Consider the following 24,538-nt stretch of genomic DNA (forward strand, 5'->3'; position numbering starts at 1 on the left):
CAGTTCCAACATTATTACATGTCTCCACAAAGTGTGCAACCTTGAAACATTTTTTTTTTTAAATAGTCAAATATATTTTAGTCAAGTTGCAGGTCAACCGCATGTTAGCGGACACTTCGAATGCTTAAACCCTTCTTGAAGTGTAAATTGAACCCCGAACCCTCTTTGGTATTTTCAAACGATTTTTTTCTGTTTAAATCTTTGAAAATTATAAGTTTTTAATTCTTTAAAAATTAAGTGGCGACTCTTTCTAAGTATTTTCTTTTAGTGTTTTATACTTAGAACATTTCAAAAAGTGATTTTTCTAGAAATAGTCAAATTACGACACAACACATCCTATCCATCAACTTATCAATTCGAGACTCTTGATGTTGTACATGCTTTGTCAATCCTTCAACCAACTTTGTCAGATTTGCGAGTTGTTCCTCAGGAGAGGAAGCAACAGTTACCATCGTTTGCATGAACATGGGAGATGTAGGAGAGTAGCATGGATTGTCGCGTAAGTTAATCTTCAATGGACTCACGTTACGCGATGCATATGGAGATGATTCATTAGTTGAATCATAGTTCTCCCTTGTGGTAGTAATTCTTGGAACCAGATTGCTCAAGTAGAGCCAATGTCTCCTTGATCTTTTCAGCAATACCTGCTTCCTCCTTCCAAAGCATTTGTGGAGGAACTTGCTCTTTTTGGAGTTGAAGACCCAAAAACAGGAGTTGATGCGGACGACACTTGCAGTGTTTGTTGTCTTAGCATAGCAGCTTTGTCTCTCGTAACAGCTCCGAAACTTTCAAAAGTAACATCAAGAATGCCTTCAACTTCAGTAGAGAACTTGGAGCTAGTGGCCTTTAGAGGCAGTTTGATCGAGAGTTGTTCTTCATGGAAGTCATCTCGATGTTATTTGATGCTTGAAAAGTTGGGATGAGAGGTAGAGATTGTCCCACTGGGCGTGCCAATTTGTTTGCAACAAATTTTAAAGTGACAGAAAATAAAATACAATCACAAAAAAACATGAAGAAACATAATTTTATTCATTAAGATTGCGGGTACAATTCTGTTGATCCCTTGATTCTCCTCTCCTAAGATTTATCCATGATTCGAGAGCCGTTAGTGGCGTATTTCTCGAACTAGGATGATTTAGATTTGACCTCTATATGAATATTCCATGTCTTTTGTGGAATATTCGAGATCTTGATCTTTAAAAATACCCAAGAGTTTATGGGATATTTTGAGATGCCTTTTAAGGGAATTTAGTACCCTTTATATAGGAATAAACTAGGGTTTAGGGTTGAGTAGCCTCCAAGAATTCTAATTGAAACTGAACACACCTTCTAGAGTCCCAATTTGAATTGAACACGCCTTGTAGAGTACGCAAAATTTCAATGTCTACAAAATTATAACAATCTATCAAAATTTTATAACCAATTCTGACAAATTATCGAAATTAAATTATGATCAAATTTCAAAGAATGATCTGTATCATAGTTTTAGTTCATATATCCACAAAATAATTTGCATTGTATTTTGATGTTCCACTACAGTATCCAAACATCTCCCTGGTTAAAACTTAAAAAGAATGACTTTGATCTTTTTTGTACGTGGATTGATTGAATTGTACGTGTGTGGGTACACAGTTTTATATATTTATGTGCGTGGATGTCCTAGTTCCGGTAGGTGTGTTTAGGTATTCAGGGAATATTTGGTCCAAATTGATTCGGTTAAATATTTATGTCATTATAAATTATCTCATTAAATATTTATGTGAATTTTAAAGTTAAATTATATTTAAATATAAAATAATATTTTAGACAAATTAAAAAAAAAAAAAAAAAGAGACAAAGGGTGTGTTTTGCTTAATTTTTGGCTTATCACGTATAAGAAAAAATTATAAATTAGAATCTATTTCAATTGATGTATTTTATGTGATATTAAGAGCTATAAATACAATATTCCGAAAGAGACATTCCAATGTTTTTGTACGAGCTACTGTGAATAATTGTGTCCAAATTAGGGTGTATATATGAATTTTTCTTAGCTACCAAAATTAAACTCATATTTAATATGTGGTCCAAATTCATAAAATATCTTAGCTACAAAAATTAAAAATAACAAAGCTTATTTCTCAACTTTTTTACCGAATTCCGTGAAATTTGTTCTTAAGGTTGATAATGTGGAGCGTGAAAATTAAAGGATGCATGTTCTCAGATTTTGATATATCTACTCCGGCGCGCGTGTTTGAACGAAACTGTTTGGAAAGTTGTTGGTGAATCACTGGTGGAAATGAAAGCAACTTGTTCAAGATTATGAAATATGAGACGACGGAGGAACAAGAATTGGAAAATGCATACAAGTTAATGTATTAATTATGTGTAATGATGTGAGCTTCACTATTGATTACGGATTATATATATCCTCTCGTTGCTTCCGGTCAAAACCCTCTTGCTATTTTCTTCGTTAAGGAATAAAGTGGATCGTTCTATCCACGCTCCATGTAACAGTTATGAATAAAACAAGCTTATTCTATGTTCGAATTTTATTAGAGTTCTTGATTTCATATTTCCTTTCCACTAATTTCCACCCATCACTTTCCATCGGCGTATTTTAAGTTAATTGGAACAAATATGAGGTATTATAGCTTATTGAGGTTAATTCGTGTAATTAAGGGTATAAAATATTTTACTTAGTTAACTTACCTACGTAATAGCCACTAATTGAAAAGACACTCAAAATTAGAGTTTCTCCAAACTTGGATTGGAAGTATCTAATAGAAATATTTGATCATATGTTCAGATGCTCAATTGAACCAAGTCATAATATGAATGTCTAAATGAAATTTACTCCAAATATTAATAAGCCTACTACCGTATATTATATGCTCAACCAACCGTCGTACTTTATTGACACGTTTTAGTTGTGGATAATCTCTAATGGTCCCATCGGCGCATTATTGATATGCAAAGTTGATAAAGATTGGAAAATTTGGCTGCCCAGAGATCGTTTGGTAGCCGAATAAAATAAATTTTATTCATGTATTAGAATTTGTATAACTTATACGATGTTTGGTTAGTGGATAAGAAAAAGTTATTCATCTATATAATTAATACAATATTTCGTAGATGGATAAGAAAAAAGTGATATATATATATATATATAGAACACAACATTTGGTAGGTGGATAAAAAGAGAGTTATTCATATATAAAATTAATACGACGTTTGGTTGACAATTTTGAAATCCGCATAACTAATACATGTATAAGTTATGAGGAAATTTATGTATTATATATGCGGAGTAGAAGGTGAAATAATTAATACTATTTAAAAAGTTAAAATGACAATATTACCCGTATCACTCCTATATGACTACTTTTTGCTTCTACATAATTAAAGAAATGTTTTAATTTAAATACAAAGTTAAAGAAGGAAAAATAAAAAGTTCAAGAAGGAAGGATATAATTGTAAAAAGAAAAAATCACCTCACACATCTGGGTTAATATTACAACATTTAGATCTACTTTTTTAGTATTACTACTTATAACATTTTAATTACAAGTATTAACAGGTTAGTTTTAATTTACAAATTAATTAATTATATTTTATTAATTAATTATATATTATTAACTAATATATATTATATAATTAATAGGTGAGAGAAAATCAAATTGTAATTATCTTTTACACATTTTAAGGAATTTTTTAACTTATCACATGCCAATCCACATCCCCACCCTCACATTACTCTTTCCATCTTTAGTTTCTCTTTCACCCCGTTTTCTTTGTTCTTTTTCCCCATTCTAATTAACTAAATATCCTTTCCATAAATATACTAATTTATAATTTACGAGATAAATATTTCCCTTGATTTTCTCCTAATTAGTTGATTCTTATTTTGATTATTTTATTATTTCTAAGATAAATATTGATTACTAACCAAATATTTTAAATTTATCACTAAAGGTTTTAACATGTAATTTTCTCTCACTTTAATCTATCTTCTTTTTTTTTTTGCTTTTCTCGATTTTTTTTTATTTTAAATTTTGATGTTGTTTTTTATTTTTTTAATTTGACTTTTTTAGAAATAATAATTCTACATTTTGAAATTTTGATTTCGTTTTTTATTTTATTTAATTTGGAACTCAATTTTTTGAGAAAAAAATTGTTTTACTGAAATTTTGAACTCGTTTTTGGTGTGTTTTTTTATATCTAAAATACTTTTTTGGGTGAAATAAGTATATTTAATTCTGAAATTTATTGTTATATATATACGATCATCTACTGCAACCATAGCTCGAGGAGCCATAGTAGGCTGTTAGTCACGCTCTGGTCACATGGCCATACTTCATTGGTTTCCTGTCTCCTTAGAAATCAAGGATTCAGTGGTACGAGCCTATAAAACATATCCTGTTCAAGTAAGGTCATACAACAAAATCCTTGATTTCTAAGGAGACAGGAAACCAATGAAGTATGGCCATGTGACCATAGCGTGACTAACAACCTACCATGGCTCCTCGAGCTGTGGTTGCAGTAGATGATCGTTATATATATATGTATATATATGAGATCATAAAATCTTTAATAATGAGTTCCTAAATTTCAGCTTAAATATGGTTTAAAAAGAAGGTCACACTTAAATATGGACTATAAATTGAAGAGAGAGGAAAATATAGAACTTGTATTAATTATTGCAGTTTGAACATTTAATTACATGTTTTGATTTTTGGGTGATGTATATTTCGTTTGCTACAGTTTTTGACAACAATATATAATATGGATTGTTGACACCTAATTTTGGCATAACATTTTCAAAATTCGTAACTTTTAAGTTTTATTTATTTACTAGTTCAAAATAAATTTTTTATAATTTTAAATAAGTTTATCGATAACTATCCTTATTTATCAAAATTTAGGATTTTTTTATCAGTTAATTTTAATTACATTTTTTTTGTCACATGCTGTTGAATACGTTCAAATATTTTGTTCATTTTGATTAAATCATTACTTCTGTTAAATTGCATTGTTTAACACGTCATGGGTTACGTTCATTACATTTTTTAATATTCATTTTATTCATTACTTTTATTAATATCAATTTTGGCGTTTTTAGCACAGTCTAGAAATACTATTAAATTAGGATAATAATTATATACATAGATATTTATTTAATCAACAATTTTGGATCATAATCTCGAATCCACGACTTGAGCCCATTTTATAACAATTCCCTATTTAAGATTTATTAAGTCAAAAAATAAAGGGGATGGTGAATACTTACAAATTTTTCTAAATGGTCGAAACCCTAAAACACTTTTTCCTTCTATTTTCATTTTTTCTCAGTCGCCCAAAGCTGACCACATTAGCCTTGAACTCCACCACCCACGCCACCACTACCACAAAATACAAGCTCCAATCACCATTCTTTTACTTTCCATTGCGTCGTCACAGTAATGGCGACAAAAACAACCAAACCAGCGAGCTTGTGAACCAACAATAGCCACCAAACAACCAGACCAAAACCCTCTTCATTTTTCATCCCTTTTCCGGTGAAATAGTCACTGGAAATGAACCCAAAACCACCAAACCCCCTAGTTTCTCCTTTAGCGAAACCACCAGACCTCGCCACTATTCCACCACCCAAAGTCACCAGAAACAACTCCGAAACCCAGCTGCCAGCCACCCAATAACCACAAGATCGCCAAACAAACCCAAAATCGAGCTTCAGAATCAGAAAACCGCCTCCATTCCTCACATTTTCAGACGAAGAGCAACATCACCGCTCGGTATCGAGCTTTAAGCTCTATTTCAGGCGGGCGAACAATCACCAACAATAATAACTCCATAGCGCCCATCAAAGGTGGGACAAATCAGTTTCATCGGAGCTATAAACAAACACCACCGGTGAGCACCACACGCCTCCGCGACGCAAACTTCGGAGACTCAAAGAGAACTCCGCCAGTCAGGTTCCCTCTCAGTCTGATTTTGTTCTAAATATTAATTAATACTTGGATTTGTTTTGCTCTTTATTCTTAATCATTGATGACTTGTTTGTTGGTTATGCATTTGTTGAGTTGACTAGTTTTTCTTATTGTGTTGAGTAATATTTTTCTGTTAATCTCATCTGATAACTCCATGAATGAAGGTTGAGAACTATAAGCAATTACAGAGCATTTGAATGAAGAAGAAAGAAAAGAAGATTGTATTAATGTCTTGATGCAATGAAATTGTACATGTACGCCCTTTTATACCACATTATCAATGAAATGGTGCAAAATATCTCTTAACAACTTTGTAACTAACTACTGCCACCTCATCAGCTTGTAACTAACTTTTAAATCTTATTCCTAACATAACCATACAGCTTGTTAATTCTTCACTGCACTTGCTAACACTCCCCCTCAAGCTTATGGTTGAAATACATTCTTCATTCCAAGTTTGCTTAGTAGTTGACTTTGTTGTCCTTGTCCAAGACTCTTTGTAAGTAGATCAGCCAGTTGATGCTTGGTGTTAATGTATTCTATTTGCAGTACTCCTTAACAGATTCTTTCTCTCACAAAATGACTGTCTATGTCTATGTGTATTGTACGCTCATGAAAGATAGGATTGGCAGCTATTTGGATGGATGCCTTGCTATCACATACCATTTTGACTAGTAATGTTACATTGACTCCCAGCTCTTTGTATAAGCCTGTTAACCAAGTTATTTCAGCTGCACATGTAGCCATGCTCCTGAATTCTGCCTCAGGTGAGCTTCTTGACATAGTTAATTGCTTCTTAGACTTCCAAGATATTAATCCTCCTCTAAACTCCACCAGATACCCTGTAACTGACTTTCTTGTTTCAAGATATGCCCACCAGTCAGAGTCACAATAAGTTGTTAGCTGTGTAGTTTGTTCTGCTGGCATTAGTAGTCCTAGACTAGGTGCTTCTGTGATATACCTTACTGCTCTTAATATTGCTTCCATATGTTATTCCTTAAGACAATGCATGAAATGGCTAAGAACTTGTGCAGTAAAAGCAAGGTCAGGCCTAGTCATGGTTAGATAAAGGAGCTTTCCTTCCAGTTTTTGATACATTGTGGGATTAACAAATGGCTTATCATGATCAGGATTTGAACCAGTCACATGTTCATCATATTGAACTGATGTGTTTTTTTGTTCAACTTCAATGGTGTATTAGCAGGTTTTGCTCCTCCTAGGCCAATCTCAGAAATCAGCTCCAAGGCATATTTCCTCTGTGTCATCAATATACCCTTGTTTGATCTAGAAAACTCAATACCTAAGAAGAATTTTAGTTCCCTTAGGTCCTTCATTTTAAACTACTTTTGCATCTCCTGTCTTGTGTTGCATAGAAGTTGGTGATTGCTTCATATGATCAGAAGATCATCTACATGCATCAGCACCACCAGAATGTCACTCCCAATTTGTTGTGTAAATAGAGAGTAGTCATAGTGGCTTTGTTTGAACCCCATCTGGACTGGTGCCTCAGTTAACTACATATTCCACTGTCTAAGTGCTTGTTTCAAGCCATATATGACTTGTGGAGTTCTCATTCCTTGTGACTCTCCCCCTGTCTGACAAAACCACAGGGAATCTCCATGTAGACATCCTCTTGCAAGTCACCATTCAAGAAGGCATTGTGGACATCCATCTGATATATATACCACCCTTTTGATGTAGCCAAAACTACCACAGATCTGACAGTCACCATTTTGGCTACAGGACTAAAAGTCTCACCACAATCAATCCCCTCTTGTTGACTGAAACCTCGAGCCACAAGCCTGGTTTTGTACCTTTCAACCTCCCCTGAAGCTAATAACTTAATCTTATATATCCATTTATATCCAATAGGTCTCTTTCCATATGGTAGATCAACTATCCTACAAGCCTTATTAATCTCCAGGGCATCAATCTCTAATTGCATAGCCTGTCTCCACTTAGGATCAGTAGCAACTTCATTAAAAGAACCAGGTTCAGAGACAGCTGAGTAAGCATTCAAAACCTTTCTATATGTGGATGATAATTGTTTGTAGGACAGATGATCTGCTAGTGAATAAGAACAAGCAGAAGACTTAGGCTTAATAACAAAATCCTGCAACCATAGAAGAGGTTTGCTGGATCTAGTTGACCTTCTAGGAGGTACCTCAGTAGCAGGAGGTATCTCAACAATAGGCCTAGGTGGGATAGGACTACCATTGTCATCTACCCCATGTGGATCCTCACTGGAATCAGGTAGAGGTGAGGCAACAGGTTCTGGGGAAATAGGAACATAGTCCATAATTGGAAACATAACATTTGGTGAGGCTTGGAGATGTTTGTAGGGAAATAACCCTTTGTGAAACACAACATGTCTGATCTTACGCATATTTATATGCCTAGAATGCTAATTATGCCTGCATTTACGCTTAGTTTGAATTCAAAATGTATTTGTTTGTAGTCTTATCGAGTCATTTGCTTATTTATCAACTAACCAACATGATTAGTTGTGTAGGTATGCTTAATGGGAGAAACGAGCACAAAAAGGGGTAAAGGAACAAATTTGAAGATTATAGTCAAAAGAGAACAAGAAAGAAGCTGAGGAAAATACACCAAGGCATTTACGTGTTCTCTTCGGTCGCGCGGAGGTTGCAAAACTCAACTTCTAGGAAGAACACCTCATGCTGCTCGTGTGTCACGCAGAAGGCAAAAGTATCGTAGACTCAAAATTTAAGAGTCATCGCGCGTCGCGCGCCTGAGTACCATATTTGGCCATTTCGACTTTTAGTATAAATAGGGTTTTATTTTATTTTATTAAGGAGCTTTTTCTGGGTTTTAAAGGATGACGATTTGAAAGAACGTTTCTCTTCACTTTTAGGGTTATTTATTAAACTATTTTCCTTTCAATCGTTTGATGATTCATAAGCTTGTATGATTGAATGTTGGACTATGAGTTGCTAAATACCCTAGTTCTAGGGTTGTGGCTACAGAATGATTGCAATTGATTGAGTTATGTTGGGTTTATTATTGGTCATCACATGAATCTTTCTTGTGTTTTTATTTTCCGTATTTCATGATTGATCACCATAGAAATAAATATATTATCAAAATTGAACTCGGGAGAGGAATAAGAGGATAGAACGTGAGGCATAAGGAGCTTGTTGAACTCTAAATAGCTAGGGTTGATTCGTCTCTAAGATAAGGATAAACCTAGAGACCTCGCTTGGATCACCACACATGAAGATAACTTAATGCTCAATAGGTAATCAGTCTATCCCCGCCCAACGATGGGTGTTATCTATCGTAGGCAATTAGAGGTCGGGAGACCATGATCATACATCCTAACCCTGTGATTCATTGATTCGACAGTTAATAATTACCCATATAAATGATATTGATTACATGAATCCTGATAGAAGCTGCAACCCTGGATCATTCCCAAATCATTGTTTGAAACCCGTGAAACTAAATCTTGTATTTACATTTTGTTTTAAAATTTAGAAATATAAATAAACAGCCCTTTAAATCTGGAAATACATTTGTGGTTAATAGAGAACTAGAGAAATTGATAGTTTCTAAGCGTGACTCCATGTGGGTACGATACCCGACTCTCGAAAAGAGCCACTTTATTACTTGTACGATCACATGAACTTACGTGTGCGATAGACCGCAACAAGTTTTTGGCGCTGCTACCAGGGACTTTAGAATTAGAAAGTATTTGAATTTTTCTTATTTCTGAAGTTGAAACGTAAGTGTTGACATCTTAATCTTAGCATTCCATTGTTGCAGGTTGTTTTGAAACTCCAAACTGGACGACGATCAAGAATTGTTATCGCCTCTCTCAGAACTTGAAAGATTCGTACACTTGCATAGAAGGCGGAGACGATGAGCATATCCGATTCCCTTAGTTATAGGTGAGCTAGATTTTCCGGGACCAAAAATAGAAGAAAAAGAAGAGGAAGAACTTCAGACAATGGCTGCTGAGTTGAAAGTACGAAAGTGAATCTGGTGGGAGATGCCAGCTGAAGTAGAGTATGGTGCAAATTTTGCACACGAATGGGCAGTTTACTGGTCTTTCACATGAGGATCCCACAGTTCACATTCAGAACTTCCTCGAGATTAGTGATACTTACACTCCAACTGGGGTGAATAAAAATTACGTGAGGCTCAGCTTATTCCTTTTCTCTTTGCTTGGGGAAGCAAAAAAATGGTTGAACTTAGAGCCTGCAAATTCAATTACCACCTAGGACGATTTGGCACAGAAATTCTTCATCAGATTCTTTCCATTTGGAAAAATAGCTAAGCTGAGGAGTGATATTCTGAGTTTTAGGCAGAAAGGTGGTGAAAACTTGTACCAAGCTTGGGACAGGTTTAAATCGATGTTGATGAGCTACCCTCATCATCAACAATCTAATGAGGTGTTAGTCAATACTTTCATTGAAGGGTTGGAGCCTAACACCAAGATTTTACTTGATTTAGCTGAGGTGGACAAGCTTTAGAAAAGACTTATGCAGAACTATTCACCTTGTTGAACCGGATCTCTCAGGGTAATTCGTAGTGGAACGAAAGGGGAATAAAACCTATAGTACAGAAAACTGCAGGTATGCTGGAAGTAGATGTGATAATAGCTCTAACTGCACAGATTTCTGCTATGCAGAATATGATGAGTACACATTTCAGCAACATGGCATTGGGACAACAGCCTGCGCAGGTAAATGCAATTCAACAACCACCGTCTTGGTGTAAGATTTGCGGAGGTAGCAATCACGATGCAGAGGTATGTGGTGCAAACCCAGATTCTGTTAATTTTGTAAGGAATGCCTAGAGAGGAGGAGGCCAACAAAACTATGAAAATTCTTATAACCCAAATTGGCGTAACCACCCAAACTTTTCTTGGGGTGGAAATCAGAACCAGGGCAAAGGGCAAAACCATTATAAACCACAAGGCAATGCCAATGGTTATCAACCACAGGCACAAAGGGAGCAACCCAAGTAGCAAATCAAAAACATGAGTGTGGAGGAGATGCTGAAAAAGATTATGTTTGATCTAGCCTAGTTAGCTAGTGATGTGAGGAATAATCAGTTAGCCACACATAATCTGGAGAAGCAATTTGGGCAGTTTGCTAGTGCCCAAAATTCACGACCGCAAAGAGATTTGCCTGGAAACACTGACCCAAATCCTAAGCAGGTGAATGCAGTAAGCACACGCAGTGGTTTGCAATTGCAGGAGTTAACTCCTAAGGAAAGAAACACTGAAGTTATAAACACAAAGAGTGAACCCAAAGAGGGTGAGCTTAAGGAGAATGAAGTAGTTGCACCGGAAGAAAGCGTGCAACCAATAGTGAGACCACCCCTTCCATTTCCTCAGAAGTTCAAGAAACAAAAGGAGGACGAATGTTTTGGTAAGTTTCTCTCTCTCCTAAGACAAGTTCACATTAACTTGCCATTGGTGGATGTTTTGTAGGGTATACCCAGGTATGCTTAGTATGTGAAAGAGATCATAGCAAACAAAAGGAGGCTGACAGAGTATGAGAGTGTGGCACTTACTGAAGAGTGCAGCTCTAGAATTCAGAACAAGCTGCCCATTAAACTAAAAGATCCGGGTAGCTTTACTGTGCAGATTACTATAGGGCAAAGCATCCATGCTCTAGGATTGTGTGATCTAAGAGCGAGTATAAACTTGATGCCAACTTCTCTGTACAAAAAATTGGGGTTGGGTAGTCCTAAACCAACTACCATAATTTTGCAGTTGGCGGATAGATCTGTAGCTAGACATGAGGGTGTTGTGGAAGATGTGTTAGTACAAGTGGTATCTCTGATTTTCCCAGTAGACTTTGTAGTATTGAATTTCGAGTCTGATCCTGAGATCCCTTTCATCTTAGGACAACCTTTCTTAGCGACTGGTAGAGCAATGATAGATGTAACAGTTGGGCAGCTTACTATGAGAGCTCATGATAAAGTGGAGGTGTTTGATGTATACAAAGCCTTAAAATTTCCTGTTGTGTATGAGGAGTTGTCTGCCATAACCGTGATAGATCTTGAGGCAGAAGCTAAATATATTGCAGCTAAGGATCCTCTAGAGCGAGTGTTAGTGGGTGATGACATATATGTGGATGTTGAGGCAAATGAAATGGTGCAATTCCTTGATGTGTCTCCTATGGTTACTGCTGGAGAGAGCTGGGAGCCTCTGAATAGGGTGTTGGGTCTTCCACCTAAACCCTTCATTGAAGAAGCACCCAAATTGGAGTTAAAAACACTGCCAGCCCACCTCAGGTATGTATTTTTGGGTAAAGATGAAACTTTACCGGTTATTTTGTCTGCAGATTTATCTGACGAATAGGCGAAAGCCGCACTACTCATTTTGAAGAAGAGAAAAGCAGCTCTGGATGGCAAAAGTCTAATATCCATGGTATTAGTCATGCACTGTGTATGCACAAAATATATATGGAAGAAGGGTACAAGGCAAGTGACAGCATCAGCGGAGACTAAATCCATTGATGAAGGATGTTGTCAGAAAAGAAGTCATCAAGTGGATGGATATGGGGATTGTGTACCCAATATCTGACAGTAAATGGCTAAGTCCAGTGCAGTGTGTGCCTAAGAAGGGAGTAATGACAGTTGTAACCAATGAGAAAAATGAGTTGATCCCCATAAGAACAGTAACTGGGTGGAGGATATACATGGACTACAGAAAACTCAATGAAGCCACCAAGAAGGACCACTATTTGGTATCGTTTATTGATCAAATGTTAGACAGGTTGGCTGGCCAAGAGTATTACTGTTTCCTTGATGGTTATTCAGGGTATAATCAGATCGTCATTGCACCTGCGGATCAAAAGAAGACGACATTCACTTGCCCATATGGCATGTATGCGTTCAAACGCATGCCATTTGGCTTGTGCAATTCCCCAGCCATATTTCAGAGATGTATGATGGCAATCTTCCATGATATGGTGGAAGATTTGGCTGAAGTGTTCATGGACGATTTCTCGATGTTCGGTGAGTCGTTTGAACTTTGTTTATCTAATCTTGATAGAGTTCTTGCTAGATGTGTGGAGACCAATCTGGTGCTGAACTTGGAGAAGTGTCACTTTCTGGTCAAAGAAGGAATTGTGTTGGGGCACAAGATCTCTAAGAGTGGGCCAGAAGTAGACAAAGCGAAGGTGGAAGTGATTGAGAAGTTGCCACCACCAATATCAGTGAAGGGAGTGCGAAGCTTTCTTGGACATGCTGGTTTTTACAGGAGGTTCATCAAGGACTTCTCTAAAACTGCAAGACCTATGTGCAACTTATTAGAGAAAGAGATGAAACTTGTGTTTGATGAAAAATGTTTGCAGACTTTTGAGATGTTGAAAAAGAAGTTGATTGAGGCTCATATTCTTATTACTCCAAATTGGGAGCTTCCTTTCGAGCTGATGTGTGATGCTAGTGATATAGCAGTTAGGGCAGTGCTTAGGCAGAGAAAAGACAAGGTGTTTCACTCCATCTACTATGCGAGCAAAATACTTGAGGCAGCTCAATCGAATTATACAGTTACTGAGAAGGAGATGTTGGCATTGGCGTTTGCATTCGACAAGTTCAGGTCATACTTGGTGGGAACCAAAGTGATAGTCTACACTGATCATGAGGCCATTCGGTATTTGTTCAACAAGAAGGATTCCACACCTAGGTTGATTAGGTGGATCCTGCCGCTGCAAGAGTTTGACCTAGAAATATGAGATAGAAAGGGAACTAAGAACCAAATAGCTGATCATCTGTCCCGCCTAGAGGATTCGTCTCATGTGAAAATTGAAAGGCAGATTCGTGAAGAGTTTCCTGATGAGCAGTTGCTTGCTTTGGACATTGCTCAGGTGCGTTGGTATGCAGATATTGTGAATTTTCTGGTGAGTGGTTTATTTCCACCTGGGCATCAACATATCAAAAGCAGAGGTTAAAGTATGATGCCCGTTTTTATATATGGGATGAGCCCTATTTGTTCAAGCAGGGTCCGAATTAGATGATTAGAAGGTGTATAGTTGAGCAAAGGCGACACAAGTGTTGGAGAGTTGCCACGCGTCGCCATATGGTGGACATCATGAAGGCGAAAGAACTGCGCATAAGGTATTGCAATCTGATTTCTTTTGCCCTACTCTGTTTAAAAATGTTGCTTTGTTTGTGAAAGGTTACGATCAGTGTCAAAGGATGGGCACCATTTTGAAAAGGCATGAGATGCCATTGAACAACATACTAGAGGTGGAGATCTTTGATGTGTGGGGAATAGACTTTATAGGACCATTCCCATAGTCCCGGGGTAATTAATACATTCTAGTCGTTGTGCACTACGTGTCTAAGTGGGTGGAGGTTGTTGCATTGCTAACAAATGATGCCAAAGTGGTTGTCAAGTTCATTCGAAAGCACATCTTCACCAGGTTTGGAACGCCAAGGGCGATAATTAGTGATGGAGGTAAGCATTTTATCAATAACTTAGTTCATAGTCTGTTAGCGAAATATGGGGTGCAACACAAAGTGGCTACAACATATCATCCCCAAACTAGCGTACAGGTAGAGGTATCAAACAGGGACGTCAAATAGATCCTCCAAAAGACTGTGAATACCCAAAGAAGAGATTGGGCTAACAAGTTAGATGATGCCTTATGGGCATATCGGACTGCTTACAAGACACCAATAGGGACTTCTCCTTATTGAATGGTGTTTGGGAAAGCTTGTCACTTACCAGCTAAGTTAGAGCATAGGGTATATTGGGAGATTAAGAAACTGAATCCAGATGCTGAGTTAGCAGGCAGAAAGAGGATCACACAGCTGCACGAGCTAAAAGAGTTTAGGCTTCACACCTATGAAAATGCAAAGCTGTATAAAGAGAAGACCAAAAGGTGGCATGACAAGCATATTGTGTCACGCACCTTTGAACCTGGTCAGTTAGTGTTACTTTTCAATTCTATATTGAGGTTTTTCCCAAGGAAGCTTCGGTCTAAGTGGAGTGGTCTGTTTGAGGTGGTGAGGATGACTCAACATGGTGTTGTAGAACTACGAAACAAGGACAAGAGCTCTACGTTACTTGTAAATGGTCAACAGGTCAAGCACTACTTTGGTAAGGATGTAGATCGTGAGCTTGAAGCACCCATATTGAATGACGAATGAGTCATGAGATGGGTCGTGCCGCGACGTTAAATCAGATGCTACACGGGAGGCAACCTGTGAACCATTGTAATAGTTAGGATTTATTTGTTCTTATTTGGTTATTTCAGTTCTAAGGAATTAGTAGAAAAAAAGGATATATCAAGAAAAATACAAAAATATGCGTCGTGCCACGACCAAAACTAAGGCGCTGGATGGGAGGCAACCCATCATGTTATTTTTAATGGGTGTTGAACTGATAATATGCAGGATGAGAAAATTTTGCCCAAGGCAACTCCGTGTAGGGAGTGCGTCACGGAGGCGGGGAATAATTTTGCCTCGCCTGATACCATTTGAGGCAGAGGACTCCATGTATGTGGCACGTCGCGGAGGAGGTCTAGAATTTCAAGTTCGACGGTAAGTTACTTTTACGTCAAAAATAAGACATTACCGTGCTATCCCCGCGACGCGGAGCAAGGGTCAAATATTGGCCTCGCCTGGAATTAAATTTTCAGTGGACTCCATGCCAGCCGCTTGTCGTGCCCTAGGTGAGTAAATTTCGTTTTCATTAACTAACCAGGTTTTACCCGATTTCGTTGGACATTACCCGACCCCAAGCCTTTTTAAACCCCAATTTCTCCCCCTAAATTCCCCATATTTTCCCTTTTTCACTACATTCACCACGATTTTCACCCCTTCCCTTTACCTCTGCGAATTTCTTCAAGGAGTCCCGTGTCGCGCAACTATGCCCTTCTTGCTCTTCTTCATTTTTTCGAAACTCCGCGTCGCTAGGTATGTGCTCTTATTTTGTTGTTGCAATTCTGGGACAGTTTGAGATGTCTTCCATGGGTTGTTGGTTGGTCGATTTTCAGGGAGTTGGGAAGGGTGTTTTATTTTGTCATTATCGTGTGTTTCGTGTTGGGCTATGTGTGTTTCAAAGTCTGAGTAGAAATACAGTGTTGCCTGATTCTTGGGTTAAACTACTAGGGTATAGTATGTGGGAATGTTTGACAAATTGTTTTTAGGTGTACTCAATTCCCTACGTGTAATGTGCCTTGGTTAATCATAGGTTTCTGCGTTGGGCGATACTGTGGTTATAGGTGATTTTTACTTCTTGAGTAAAAATCACTTAATGTTCACTGTTGTTGATCTTGCATGAGGTAAAGATTTGTGGGTTATGCTTGCTCGTAATCAATTGTGTCTGAATAGTTAATGATTGATGTAGTGTTTGCAGTGAATTGAGTTAGCTTGCTTGAATTGAGAGGTAGTATGGGGGTTTGACTACCTCGACTATTGAAGGTCTAGTATCTTGAGTAGATACTATTTTGGCAAACACAGAGTGAAGGATTACTGTTGCTAGGAAATGTTTGTTGGGTGGTAGTGTGTACTCAGGGGTCTATATTACTTGTGTGAAGTCTTCAGTAACATTTTCCAATTGTTTTGTGATTGTCTCTGATATTGCGATGCCTCACCAATTTTACGAGCTTGGTAATTACTTGAGTATGTTGCTGGTAAATTGTGGGAAGTCTGAGTACCTAAGATGAGACTACACTGAACTAAGTGTGGGGTGGTGTGCGCACACCACCCATATTATTATCATTGTTTTGCAGTCATGGGGGCTGAACTTTCGTATATTTTACTGGTTACCATGTCTAGCTCACACAGACCTGGCAAGAAAGTGGCCACATCAAGCAATAGGAAACGTGTTCGGAGTGGGAATGTCCCACCCGCACCCGCACTTCCAAGGGGTCAAACTAGGTGAGTAAGGGTGAAGGATGTCACCAAAGAAGGAAAGGCTTGGTATAAGAAGCACACCGAGGCCAATTATTTTTTTGATATCTGTGTTGATGGGGACAGTCTGACACATGAGTTCCCCCAGTTTCGGAGGCAAATTAGAGAGCTCTGCATGGAGTTCATCTTTGCTGACCCAGACGAATGTAACTTGCATATGGTCCGGAAGTTTTACGCCAACTAGACACCCGAGGCGCAATCCCACTATGTGACGGTGCATGGTAAAAATGTGCCCATCACTCCCACATGTATTAATGATATATTGGGTACACCGGAAGACACCGACCTAGTAGTGTTGACAAGGCTGAACATACACCCTCCATACCAGGCCGTCCGCCATATGCTATGCGGGCCACAGTCCATAGCACAATGGACTAAGCACAGTGAGAAAAGATATCATAAATCTCTCCCCTACGCCCGCATGCTGTGGGAGACACGTGTTTGGCTAAAGGTGGTGATGAACTATCTGATCCCGGGGTTACATTACACTGATATCACGTGTGATCGGGTGTGCCTAGTTTATGCTTTGATGACTGGCATGAAGCTGAACATCGGAGCCATCATAAAATCTTCAATGAGGAAAGCCCGGGTTCACAAAGAGCATAGGTATGCATTTTGTAGTCTGATTACCAAAATGTGTCGTGTTGCAGGTGTCCCTGAAGAGAATTTAGATTACATGGCACCACTTTATCCAGCATCGGTGGACATCACTCGCACAAAGGGGCCGGACACTAACTTCGGCCCAATACTCACCACCGCAGAGCGCCACATGAGAGATAATTTAATCATGTTTAGGATGTATGGCCTGGAGATGCTATGACACAAAACTGGTGGCCGGCCATCTACTGATCTGGAAATAGAGGAGGTCAACAGGCGTTATCTTCTGAATTATCAAGCTAAAGCATTACTTGGCATAAGTCCTGAGTTCCGGGAGCTGACTGAGAATGATATCCTGACTGATGAAGAGAACTTGCGTACCGGCTCAGATGTGGATTCTGATTCGGATGAGGAGATAGACCCCATACAGGCCGAGGCTGAGGCCAATGGGGGTGATATAACGGAGGACTGATCAGGGAGTTTCTTTTTCACTTTACCTTTTCGAACTTTATTGAGATTTTGACATACACTGGGGACAGTGCAATTGTATAAATGTGGGGTGAAGGTAGAAAACATATCTGATTAGTACATATATTGGGTTGAACATTGTTTTCTGTTTTGTTTGATTTTGGGTTCCTTGGTAGTTATTTTCGGTTCTTTAGCCAAGGATAGTCCCTTTGAACCGTACAAAAATACAAAAAGATTTTGTTTCTAGGATTGAATCAGTAGTCATAGATTGAGTCAAGATGACCAATGATAGATGGATGACGGTCGTCTTAAGGGCAATTTCGTCATTGAGTCTTAGGCTTGGTTGTGCTGAAGCTGAAAATCTCTGATGTATGAAAAACATGGTTGAAATTGATGTATGAATGCAGTGAATTCCTGTATATGATTTGAATGTGCAACTTAAGCTTAATTTGAACCTTTTGCGTGAAATGATTGTGTTGTGATTAATCCATTCTGAGTACAACTTGTGCCATGAGCGGTGAGTTTTGTATGATATCCATGATTGCATCTGAGTCTAAAACTTGCCCAGGTTGTTATTGAAGCGAAATACAAGTGGTATTATGTTTGAAAGGTGATAACAGGCTTTGTTTGAATTGTTTGAAATTTGAGCTTGTTCAGAAAGAAGATCCTTAGTCTAGCCCAATTGAGCCTTTTAGCCTTGATTTTGTTCTAACCCACATAATAAACCGAATCCCTTTTTATTGATACCGTAGTTTTGATCCTAACCCCTAATGCACTATGTTAGGAAGAAAGGTAAAAACAACGGAAAGAGTAGATAGGGTGGAAATGCGTAGTTGTTAGGAAGAATGAAAGAAAGGTAACTGATACCCCATGATTGTGAATCTGAGATTGGCCCTGGTCCTAAAAAGGACAATGTGCACCTTAACTCAAGAGAAATCTCCGAGTAAAGGGTGGCTAGTGTTGAATAAAAAAAATAAAAATAATTGAGGAAATAAAGGGGCAAGTAAGCAATAAGGCAAGGTTAGTAACACTAGTTAAATCTTATGAAGAAGAAGGGGCTAATGAAAAGAAAAAGTTGTGAATGAAAGAAGAGAGCTGAACATAGTGCATTAGGGAGGACGAGTCACTAATCTCATCTAAATGAATCCTCTCCCACCTTAAGCCTGCAACACAACGAAACCAAGTCATGTTTGATTTTGAGCATTTTACACTTTATTAGTAGAGATGTACATAATGGGCAAGCTTATGGTTCTCAGTGCATACATGTGTGATTTTGTTTGCTGAGTGAGAGTGTATATTGTCTGCAAAGTCCTTAAATTATATTCAATGGGCTAACTCGAGTGCATGGACTATTCCTTGGAGTGAAGGGCACTTGTTGTATGAAAGATATGTGATAGGTAATGGTGCATATGTTGTGAATGCGTTGGTTGCAAAAAGTTGTCCAGTCATCTACATGAGTTATGCGTATTATAAATGAAAACATGCAGTGTGAATTGTGAACAGAACCTTGGAAGTTAGTAGTGGATGCACAATCCAAGGTAGTGAGTCTAGGTCTAGGAGTTGTTAGTAGTTGTTCGAGGACGAACAAAGCTTTAAGTGTGGGGTAGTGATCTTAGGCATATTTATATGCCTAGAATGCTAATTATGCTTGCAGTTACGCTTAGTTTGAATTCAAAATGTATTTTTTTGTAGTCTTATCGAGTCATTTGCTTATTTATGAGCTAACCAATATGATTAGTTGTGTAGGAATGCTTAATGGGAGAAACGAGCACCAAAAGGGATAAAGTAAGAAATCTGAAGATTCGAGTCAAAAGAGAACAAGGAAGAAGCTAAGGAAAATGCACCAAGGCATTTACGAGTTCTCTCTGCGTCGCGCGGTTGAATGCAGAATGTGGGTTACAAAAATCAACTTCTAGGCAAAACACATTGTGATGCTCGCGCGTCGCGCAAAAGGCAAAAGTATTGTGGACTTGAAATTTGGAAGTCATCGCGCATCGCATGCCTGAGTACCAGATTTGGCCGTTTTGTCTTTTAGTATAAACAGGGTTTTATTTTATTTTATTAAGGAGCTTTTTCTGGGTTTTAAAGGACGACGATTTGGAAGAACGTTTTTCTTCAGCTTTAGGGTTATTTCTTAAACTTTTTTCCTTCCAATCGTTTGATTATTCATAACCATTGTATGATTAAATGTTGGACTATGAGTAGCTAAATACCCTAGTTCTAGGGTTGTGGCTACAAGATGATTGCAATTGATTGAGTTTTGTTGGGTTTATTATTGACCATCACATGAATCTTTCTTGTGTTCTTATTTTCCATATTTCATAATTGATCACCATAGAAATAAATGTATAGTCCAAATTGAACTCGGGAGAGGAATAAGAGGATAGAACATGGGGCATAAGGAGTTTGTTGAACTCTATATAGCTAGGGTTGATTCGTTTCTAGGATAGGGATATACCTAGAGACCTCGCTTGGATCACCATACAAGAAGATAACTTAATGCTCGGTAGGTAATCAGTTTATCCCCTCTCAACGATGTAGTTAAGGTGTTATCTATCGTAGGCAATTAGAGGTCGGGAGACCATGATCATACATCTAACCCTGTGATTCATTGATTCGACAGTTAATAACTACCCATACAAATGATATTGATTGCATGAATCTTGATAGAAGCTGCAGCCCTGGATCTTTCCCAAATCATTGTTTGAAACCCGTGAAACTGAATCTTGTATTTACATTTTGTTTTAAAATTTAGAAATAGAAATAAACAACTCTTTAAATCTGGAAATACATTTGTGGTTAACTGAGAACTAGAGAAATTAATAGTTTCTAAGTGTGAGTCCTTGTGGGTACGATACCCGACTCTCGAAAAGAGTCACTTTATTACTTGTACGATCACGTGCACTTGCGTGTGCGATTAGACCGCAATAATGTCTATTGACAAAAATCATCTTGGCATAAAGATCATAGAGAATATAGCCCTTTTGTGTGGATGAGTATCTCATAAATACTGCAGGAACAGCCCTGGCAGAGAACTTATCAGGTTTCTTAGGACTAGAAGCATAACACAAACAGCCAAATACCCTGAGGTGAGATAAGTTTGGAGGATGCATATACAGTTTCTCAAATGAGGATTTGTAGCCTAGTAACCTGATAGGAAGTTTGTTTAAAAGATACACAGTTGTAAGGACACACTCTCCCCAGAACCTCAAAGGTATAAATGATTGAAACCTTAGAGTTCTGGCCATATCAAGAATGGTTGTATGCTTTCTTTTAGCAACCTCATTTTGTTGTGGGGTATAGACACAAGTAGTCTGATGTACAATTCCCATTTCACTCAATAGATTCTGAATTAGAAACTCACAGACACTGTCAGACCTAAATGTTTTAACACTTGTGGAAAATAAATTCTGAACTCTTGTAAGGAAATGTTTGATTCCAACTATTGAGTAAGCTTTGGAAGTATTCAAAAACACCCAAGTGTATCTGTTAAAATCATCTACAATTGTAATAAAGTACCTCTTTCCATTATAAGTAAGAACTTTATGAGGTCCCCACAAATCACAGTGAATCAACTCAAATATAGCAGTAGTGTTATGAACACTTAAAGAAAATGGAAGTTTTGATTGTTTAGCTACAGAGCACACAGTGCAATGAAAGTTGTCTATGAGGTTTAGATATCTGAGAGACTCGTGTCTCTTTATTACATCAATTGGAGCATGTCCTAACCTCTTATGCCAAACATCACTAGAAAAAGACTTAGCAGATACAGGTACTGCACTAGTAGTATTGAGTAACTTCTTTGGAGTGTTGCTTGGTTCTTCATGAAGAATGTAGAGTCCATGTTCTTCTTTACCAATCCCCTTCACTTGACCAATAGAGAGGTCCTGGAAAACACAGAAGTCAGGAAAAAATGCTACCATACACTATAACTCATTGGTGAGCTTTGAAACTGATAGTAAGTTGCACTTGAACTCGGGAATAAAGAGAATATTAGAAATGGATTGATCTGTGAACACATAAAACTTGCCAACATATGATACTGACACATTTTTTTCCATTTAGTAGATGTACCCTATTTTCTGTATGGGGAGGTATTTTCTTAGTTTTGTCAATAATATCCATGTTAGATGTAATATGATGAAAGGCTCGTGTATCAATAATCCATTTACTGCTACAACACTATTACAAGATAGAGTTGTAAGCGAGCTACCTGCATTTGCAACAGTGGCAATGTTTGCAGATGACTCTCCTACCTTGTCACCTCCAGATTTTGTAAGGAGTTGTAGTATCTGTTGTTATTGATCTGAAGTGAAGAGTGTGCCATTATTAACCCTGCACCAACTTCTGATTGATTTAAGAGTGAATTGTTGTTAACCCTGACCCCATGTCCACACTCCTCTGAAGCAGTAGTTTGATTAGCATACATATTTGACTTCCTCTTAAATTTGAAATCTGACGGATATCCAACAATTTTAAAGCATTGTCCCTTAGAATGACCTATACACCCACAGTGTTCACACACACCCTGGCTTTGTAACTTCCTCCAGAAGTACTGGCACCACTGTTATATCCATCACCAGATCCTCTTGAATATGAACCACTTGCTCCACTTGGAAAAGAGTTTTTAGATGTACCTGCTCCACCACTGTAGGTGTTGCTTCTATGAGTATACATTATTGTTCCTTCTATCACCCCTGACCTATTAGAAGCAGAACTAGATAGATTTCTCTTACTCTCTTGATCAATAATAAGAGCATAAGCCTTGTTAAGTGTTGGCATTGGACTCATCATGAGAATCTGACTTCTAGGAGTTGAGTAGGACTCATTTAGTCCCATAAGGAACTGTAAGAGTCTTTGATAGTCACAGTGTTCACCAAATTTCTTCGACTCTGGACAGGGACAACTAGGACAAGGCATAAGAGCATCATATTCATCCCAAAGATCTCTTAGCCTAGAATGATAGTCAGCAACAGACATAGTTCCTTGCACCAGTGTGTGAATCTCTCTATGCAATTGAAAAATCTTAGATCCATTTACTGTATCAAACCTTTTCTCAGTTCTAGACACACTTTTTGTGCATCTGAAGCATACACTACAGAGCTTAGAAGTCCTAGTCATACAACATTCATAATCCAGCTTAATACTACAACATTGCACTTTTCCCACTAATCAAACAGAATTGGTTCAAACATGGACTTAGGAAATCGTCCATCTACAAAGCCTAGCTTGTTTTTCCCTACCAATCCAATCCTAAAAGACCTACTCCACAAAGCATAGTTTTCTGAACCAGATAACTGAAAAGAGATCAGAGAACTACCTGGAGTATCAGTGTGTTAAAGAAATAACAGATGATTGTGATCAATTACTGGGAGTACAGCTTGAGTTGAAGTTCCATTTCCAGTGCTTGTTTCCTCAGATGCACTTCCATTCGCCATTGTTGTTGAGCTTTACTTTTGATGTTTCCTTTCAATCCACCTTTGAACAATGGTGAACCTGAGGTCCTTTTGCTTAGCTACTTGTTGTTTACCCCTTCACGATCGAGGGATCTGATACCATGATAACTCCATAAATGGAGGTTGAGAACTAGAAGCAATTATAGAGCATTTGAAGGAAGAAGAAAGAAGAGAAGATTGTATTAATGTCTTGATGCAATGAATATGTACATGTACGCCCTTTTATACTACATTATCAATGAAAGGGTGCAAAATATCTCTTAACAACTTTGTAACTAACTACTGCCACCTCATCAACTTGTAACTAACTTTTAAATGATATACCTAACATAACCATACAGCTTGTTAGTTCTTCACTGCACTTGCTAACATCATCTTCTCCAGAGTGTCTTTTCTTTATTTAGCCAATTTTGGTTGCTTTATTTATTTCCGTTTATATTCTGCCTTAATTATGTTGCTACGGCTACTGTTGTGCGTTAATCTTATAATTTGGTCCATAGAAAAAATTTGTTAGTTTAGATACTTTATTGTTGTTTTTTATGTTTTTGTTATTGTAAATATCTCATTATTTTATTTCTTCTTTTACATTGTAATTTGTTGATTTTGATTTTTAGTTTGCTTTTATTTGCTTTTGCTCAAGTCTTGAATTTTATTTATTATCTTATTAACGCTTTTTTTTATTTATCAAATGAGCTAGGCAGTGATTTGGATTTTAGTTATTTCTTATTTATTTGTTGAATGTTATCTCTTGTTTTGTCGTTATTTTTTTTCATTATAATGTTACATATTCTTTGTTTAATGGTTTGGGGTGGAAATTTTTTTCCAATGAATTTTATATTATTTTATATTTTGTTACTGTTCATATATTGTTGGTTTATATTTAGTTACTGTATTACAAAATTTTGTTGCTATTATTGTTTATTGTGTTATGTTGTATATACAATTGGTCAATGAGAATATCTCTCCGTCGATTTTTGAGTCCTCCACATTATAAAAGACGGAAATTTAGTTAAGTTCATATTTCTTTGTTTGATAAAATTGGCCGATGAAGAAATTACCGTCGATTTCCAAGGCCTCCCATGTTAGATTTTTATTTTAAAATTATTATTTGAGTTATTTATTCATATTTATATTCATTTAGTACTA

General features: G+C 37.4%; 2 protein-coding genes across 2 annotated transcripts; both read left to right on the plus strand.

Annotated features, from left to right (window-relative positions):
• The first annotated feature begins 10,569 nt into the window (after window positions 1–10,569).
• LOC107061747 (uncharacterized) lies at window positions 10,570–12,306 on the plus strand. The gene is made up of 3 exons (XM_015311530.1): window positions 10,570–10,743; window positions 11,050–11,368; window positions 11,462–12,306. Exons 1-3 carry the CDS (start codon window positions 10,570–10,572, stop codon window positions 12,304–12,306), a joined length of 1,338 nt encoding a protein of 445 aa, XP_015167016.1.
• Window positions 12,307–14,651: 2,345 nt separating this feature from the next.
• Window positions 14,652–15,104, plus strand: LOC107061748 (uncharacterized). The gene has a single exon (XM_015311531.1). The coding sequence runs from the start codon at window positions 14,652–14,654 to the stop codon at window positions 15,102–15,104; it is 453 nt and encodes a 150-aa protein (XP_015167017.1).
• Window positions 15,105–24,538: the final 9,434 nt, after the last annotated feature.

This window comes from Solanum tuberosum, unplaced genomic scaffold (genome assembly GCF_000226075.1).
Source record: "Solanum tuberosum cultivar DM 1-3 516 R44 unplaced genomic scaffold, SolTub_3.0 scf00159, whole genome shotgun sequence".
Classification (NCBI taxonomy): domain Eukaryota; kingdom Viridiplantae; phylum Streptophyta; class Magnoliopsida; order Solanales; family Solanaceae; genus Solanum; species Solanum tuberosum.

Excerpts from the sequence above, each read along its gene's own strand:
- LOC107061747 (XM_015311530.1), top strand. The coding sequence starts at position 10,570 with ATGCTGGAAGTAGATGTGATAATAGCTCTAACTGCACAGATTTCTGCT. Across the intron at positions 10,744-11,049 it reads GTAGCAATCACGATGCAGAG|TTAGCCACACATAATCTGGA; the intron begins GTATGTGGTGCA and ends AGGAATAATCAG. Across the intron at positions 11,369-11,461 it reads AAAGGAGGACGAATGTTTTG|AGATCATAGCAAACAAAAGG; the intron begins GTAAGTTTCTCT and ends AGTATGTGAAAG.
- LOC107061748 (XM_015311531.1), top strand. The coding sequence starts at position 14,652 with ATGGTGTTTGGGAAAGCTTGTCACTTACCAGCTAAGTTAGAGCATAGG.